General features: G+C 58.2%; 1 protein-coding gene across 4 annotated transcripts in view; it reads right to left on the reverse strand.

Annotated features, from left to right (window-relative positions):
* Positions 1-1,306: 1,306 nt before the first annotated feature.
* Positions 1,307-6,197, reverse strand: part of ARHGAP39 (Rho GTPase activating protein 39) — a 63,441-nt gene continuing 58,550 nt past the window's right edge. For all 4 annotated transcript variants that reach the window (XM_017738653.1, XM_017738654.1, XM_017738652.1 and 1 more), the window contains 5 exons: positions 5,878-5,951; positions 4,422-4,621; positions 3,913-4,004; positions 3,656-3,825; positions 1,307-2,496 (listed from right to left, as the gene is read on the reverse strand). In XM_017738653.1, coding sequence (XP_017594142.1) covers positions 2,302-2,496; positions 3,656-3,825; positions 3,913-4,004; positions 4,422-4,621; positions 5,878-5,951 — 731 coding nt within the window. In that variant the 3' untranslated portion in view covers positions 1,307-2,301. The remainder of the gene's footprint in view (positions 2,497-3,655; positions 3,826-3,912; positions 4,005-4,421; positions 4,622-5,877; positions 5,952-6,197) is intronic.

Here is a 6,197-nt window from a genome sequence, read left to right on the forward strand (position 1 = left end):
TGGGGACCCCCTCCATTGTGGGGAACATCCCCATTTTGGGGACCCCTCCACTTTGGGGACCCCCTGCCCCCCACCCATGGGACCTCCACCCAAAATTTGGGGCCGTTAATTAAATTTGTGGGGGGGTCCTCCTAATTAGTAATTGTCTTCATAGGTCCCTATAAACTCTTCTGGGTGCCCCCACCCCAAAACCAGTGGGTGCCCCCCAAACCAGTGGGTGCCCCCCTGGGTGGAGCCAAAGGCGCCTGGAGGAGGCCTGGGGGGGCCCTTTGTCTCTGGGGTGGGGTGGGGGCACCACAGAAGGACCTGGAGGAGATTTGGGGGCACCAAGGTTGGACCTGGAGGAGATTTGGGGGCACCAAGCTGGGACCTGGAGCAGATGATGGTGCCCAGGTGGGTCCTGAAGGATCTGGAGGAGGTTGGGGGGCACCAAGGTTGGTCCTGAAGAAGATTGAGGGGCACCAAGGTGGGGCCTGGAGGAGATGGGGGGGGGGCACCAAGATGGGTCCTGGATGAGGTGGGGGCACCAAGGTGGGACCTGGAGGAGACCTGGGGGCACCAAGGTGGGACCTGGAGGACCTGGAAGAAGTTGGGGGGTGCTCAGGTGGGACCTGGAGCAGATGATGGTGCCCAGGTGGGTCCTGGAGAAAATTGAGGGGCCACCAAGGTAGAACCTGGAGGACCTGGAGGAGATGGGGGGCACCAAGATGGGTCCTGGATGAGGTGGGGTCACCAAGGTGGGTTCTGCTGGAGACTGGGGGCACCAGGGTGGGACCTGGTGGAGATCTGGGTCACCAAGGTTGGACCTGGAGGAGATTGAGGGGCACCAAGGTGGGACCTGATGGAGACTTGGGGGCACCTAGGTGGCTCTTGGTGGACCTGGAGGAAACTGAGGGCACCAAGGTAGGTCCTGGAGGACCTGGTGGAGGTGGGGGTGCACCAGGGTGGGACCTGCTGGAAATCTGGGGCACCAAGGTGGGACCTGGAGGAGACTGGAAACACCAAGGTGGGACCTGGAGGACCTGGAGGAACTGGGGGTGCTCAAGTGGGACCTGGAGCAGATGATGGTGCCCAGGTGGGTCCTGGAGGATCTGGAGGAGGTTGGGGGCCACCAAGGTGGGTCCAGGTAGACACTGAGGGGCACCAAGCTGGGACCAGAAGGAGATTGGGAGCATCAAGGTGGGACCTGGTGGAGATGATGGTACCTAGGTGGGTTGGGCAGGACCAGATGGAGATTGGGGACCTCAAGATGGGTCCAGGAGGAAACTGGGGGACACCGAGGTGGCTCCTGAAGAACACTGGGGGGCACCAAGATGGATCTGGGAGGACCAGGAGGAGATGATGGATCCTGAGGTGGGTTCAGGAGGTGATAATGGACCCCAAGATGGGTTCAGGAGGACCAGGAGGAGATAGTGGACACCCAGATGGGTTCAGGAGGAGATGCTGGAATCCAAGATGGGTCCTGTGGGATGAGGAGGAGATGCTGGACCTCAAGACAGGTCCAGGAGTTGATGGTGGGTTCCAAGATGGGCCCAGGAGTTGATGATGGGTTCCAAGATGGGTCCTGTAGGATCAGGAGGAGATGCTGGACCTCAAGACAGGTCCAGGAGTTGAGGGTGGGTTCCAAGATGGGCCCAGGAGTTGATGATGGGTTCTAAGATGGGTTCAGGAGGACCAGGAGGAGATAGTGGAACCCAAGATGGGCCCAGGAGTTGATGATGGGCTCCAAGATGGGTCCAGAAGAACCAGAAGCAGATGGGAGGCCCTGGCATGGGTCCAGCAGGGCCCGGGGGGTGCTGGGCCAGGTCCTGGTGGTGCCAACGCGCGTGGGACAGGATGGACACGGTGACATGAGGGGACATCCTGCCCACCCAGCTCCTCCAGCACCCCAGGATGGACAATCGGCCACAACGACCCCCCCCAGGACACGGCCACTCCCATGGGGACCCCCTGAGTCTCTTCCCTGTGGGGGACAATTGTCACCGTGGTGGTCCCCGGTGTCCCACGTTCTCCAGGTGAGCTTCTCCCACCACCCTGAAGGTGGCTCTGCTCGCGTCACATTCTCCCAACCCCATGGAGACACCAGGAGACCTCTCAGATTCCTCGGGAACGTCCCCACGGAGCTGAGATGCTCCTCGTGACTCCACCGGCGAAGAGCTGGGCAATGCCACGGCCAGAAGGTCGGGATGGACCACGGGGGACTTCTCTGCATCCCCGCGGCCGGGCGGCAAGGTCCGGCCGGAGCTCCTCGGAGGGGACGGTGGGGCTGGTGACGGGGGGGGGGCAACGCGGTGGCGGCCCCTATAGGACGCCTTCCATGAAGCTGGTGTCCAGGTGCTGGATGAGCACCCGGATGAAGGACATCTCCTTGCGGGTGTTCTCGAAGATGATCCGCGGGTCATCCGATTGGCAGCGCAGGCAGTTGGGGGCCATCACCATGGCCAGGTTATTGACGTCCATCTTGGTGACGGCCACGTTGGCCGGCTGCACGAAGACCTGGAAGGGTGAGGAGGAAGAAGGTGGAGGTGATGGGGTTGGTGGGAGATGGGTGGAGGGAGGTTCTGGATCTTGAGGGAGATGGGGGTCACCACGTGGTGAAGTTGGAGAATCCAAAACGACCTCAGGAGAAGGAACCAGAAGGGTCAACCATGGGGTGAGGAACACCTGGGGTGGATGGAGGTGATGGGGTTGGTGGGACATGGGTGAAAGGACTGTGTGGACCTCCTGGTTCTTGGGGGATATGGGGGTCACCTTGTGGTCACCTTGGAGAACCCAAAACCACCTCAGGAGAAGGAACCAGGAGGGTCACCAGGGGCACAAAATCATGGGGTGGGAGGAGGAAGATGGAGGTGATGGGGTTGGTGGGAGATGAGTAGAGGGACTGTGTGGACCTCCTGGTTCTTGGAATCACCTTGTGGTGACCTTGGAGAATCCAAAACCACCTCAAGGGAATGAACCAAGCCAAGAGATCACACAAGGAGACACAAACACCTTGGATGGGTAGAAGGTGGAAGTGGTGGGATTGGTGGGAGATGGGTGGAAGGACCACGTGGAATTCCTGGTTCTTGATGGAGATGGGGATCACCATGTGGTGACCTTGGAGAACCCAAAACCACCTCAGGAGAGGGCACCAGGAGGGTCAACCATGAGGTCAGGAACACCTGGGGTGGATGGAGGTGATGGGGTTGGTGGGAGATGAGTGGAGGGACCGTGTGGACCTCCTGGTTCTTGGTGGAGATGGGAATCACCTTGTGGTGACCTTGGAGAACCCAAAACCACCTCAGGAGAAGGAACCAGGAGGGTCACCAGGGGCACAAAATCATGGGGGTGGGAGGAGGAAGATGGAGGTGATGGGATTGGTGGAACTCCTGGTTCTTGGTGGAGATGGGGGTCACCACGTGGTGACCTTGGAGAACCCAAAGCCAGCTCAGGAGAGGGCACCAGGAGGGTCACCAGGAACACAAACTCATGGGGTGGGAAGAAGGTGGAAGTGGTGGGACTGGTGAGAGATGAGTGGAGGGACCGTGTGGACCTCCTGGTTCTTGGATGAGATGGGAATCACCTTGTGGTGACCTTGGAGAACCCAAAACCACCTCAAGAGAATGAACCAAGCCAAGAGGTCACCCAAGGGGACACCGGAGGCTCCTGGTCCTACCTGGAGGAAGCGGATGAGGTAGCACAGCACCATTTTGTTGATCCTGGGCAGGGAGTGGACGACGGCGATGGCGGCCTCGGGGTTCTCGTAGTGGGTGATGCACTGCTCGTAGAAGTCGTGCGGGATCAGTGGCTCCTCCAGCTCCCGGTACCAGAGCTTCAGCAGGGATGCTGGAAGGAGAACATGAGGAAGACGAGGAGATGTGAGACCTTCTGGATGGAGCTTCTGCCCCCCCAAACATCGGCCTGAGGTCTTACCGGGAACGTGAGGGTCCTCCAAGCCGGTGGGGATCTTCCATTGGTCCACCTGCAGCTTGAGGGCATTGACCTCGTCGATGTCACCGGGGACTCTGTGGGGTGAAGAGATGTTGGTGGCCGAGTGACAGATGGGGACCTCCCATCTCAACACCTTTGGGTGCTCCAGGAGAGCCAGGAGGGAACATCAGTTGGGCATGGAGCCATTTTGGGAGCTAGTTGGTGCAACCAAGACCTCGCCATGACTCTGGTGGCCACCATGGAGAAACCTCCATGGCCTCGGAGCAAGGAGAAGTTGAGGGAACCCAATGGATGCTGCCACCAAGACCCTGCCATGACTCTGGTGGCCACCATGGAGGAGACCTCATGGCCTCAGAGCAAGGAGAAGTTGGGATGACCCACCAGAGGAGGACACCCAGAAGGGGGAAGCTGCCCCGTTTTGAGGCGATTCCTATGAGAAGCTCCAGGTTGCCACTACCATGGGATGTCCCCGTGACTGTGGGTGGCTTTACCTGAAGATGCCCTCGGTCTGGTCCCCGTTGAGCGCCAGGACCTCCTCGGAGAGCCGGGTCTGCACCCAGGGCAGCTGCCGGTCCGGGTACCGCTCCTTCTGCATGGTGATGATGTCCTGCAGGGAGCTGCCAAACATGGACGGGTTGAAGACGGCGTTCTTGGCGTGGCGGATCTCCTCGATGTTCGGCTTCTTCAGGCCCTGCAGGAGACACCAGAGGTCACCGGTGGCCTCTGTGGTGGCCCCGCGGCCAGGACGGGATCCTACTCAATCCCACCACCCCCCAGTTGAGCTCCATGGGGATGGTGATGGAGCCATGGATGGATTCTGGTCAACTTGGCCAAGGTGCTTCCACCACCCATCCATCCAGCGTCCATCCACCATCTTGATTCAGAAGTGGATCCAACCCTATGGAGCTTGGTGGGACCATGGCCACGTTGGAGGATCTACACCAATGGGTTTTGCTGGGAGGAGGAGCCACGGCTCTGGGATGCTTCTGGGAAGCTGAACACTGGCGCTGTGCTTCCAGAAAGTTTCCAGAAGGTCTCCAGAAGTTCCTTAATAAGTTCCCAGGTGGTCTCCAGAGAGTTTCCAGAATGTTTCCAGGTGTCCAGAGAGTTTCCAGAAGATTTCCAGAAGATCCTCAGTCAGTCTTCAGAATGTCTTCAGAAGATCTGCAGAAGGTCCTTAAAAAGTCCTCAAAAGGTTTCCAGAAGGTCTCCTAAAGGTCTTCAGAAGGTTCTGAGAAGTTCTCCAGAAATTTTCCAGAAGGTCTCCAGAAGATCCCCAGAAATTCTCAAGAAGGTCCTTAGAAGTTTTCCAGAAATTTCCCAGAAAGTTCTCAAAAGGTCTCCAGAAGGTTCTTAGAAGTTCTCCAGAAGATCCTTAGACGGTTCCCAGAAGGTCCCTACAAGCTCTTCAGAAGTTCTCCAGAAATGTTCCAGAAGGTTCCCAGAATGTCTCGAAAAGGTTTTCAGAAGTTCTCCAGAAAATTTCCAGGTGGTCTCCAGAAGATCCCCAGACAGGTTATAGAAGGTGCCCAGAAAGTCTCCAGAAGGTCCTTAGAAGTTTTCCAGAAGGTTCTTAGAAGTTCTCCAGAAGATCCTTAAAAAGTTCCCAGAAGCTCCCTACAAGGTCTTCAGAAACTTTTCCAGAAGGTTCCCAGAAGTTCTCCAGGAAGTCTCCAGAAAGTCCTTAGAAGATGCCCAGATGCTCTCCTCACGTTCTCCAGCTCTCCAGAAGATCCCCAGAAGTTCTCCAGAAGCTTCCCAACCACTCTGGAGCCACCACCAGATCCTCACCGTGACCCCGCCACAACCAACCATGTTCTTCCCACCATTTTCCACCTCCCTCCCTCCTCCAGCCCCTTCCCCAATCCCAGCAGCCCCCAGATGATCCCGATGGGAGGTTGGACCTCCTTGTCCAACCCTTCCCAAGCCCATCCCGTTGTCCGGTACCTTCTTGGCTCCGGTCAGAGCCGCCTTCTGGAGTTTGTTGTAGCAGTACTTGGCGTAAGTGCTGATGGCCACCCCTGCAAGAGAAGACAGTGTGGGTGGTGGGATGTCACCTCAGGATGGTGGGATGTTACCTCCAGGGTCCCCTCCCTGTCCCCCCCCACGGATGCCGTGGCTGCTCCATCTCCGTCCCTGTCACCGTTCCCGGGGAATTTGAGGAGAACGAGGTCCCCCTTGGATCCCTCACGAGAACCTTGCAGAAACCACCAAATGTGGAGGCCTGGAGCTCCCTCCATGGTGGCCTCATCCTGGGATGTCCTGGC

Source organism: Corvus brachyrhynchos, unplaced genomic scaffold (assembly GCF_000691975.1).
Source record: "Corvus brachyrhynchos isolate BGI_N302 unplaced genomic scaffold, ASM69197v1 scaffold437, whole genome shotgun sequence".
Classification (NCBI taxonomy): domain Eukaryota; kingdom Metazoa; phylum Chordata; class Aves; order Passeriformes; family Corvidae; genus Corvus; species Corvus brachyrhynchos.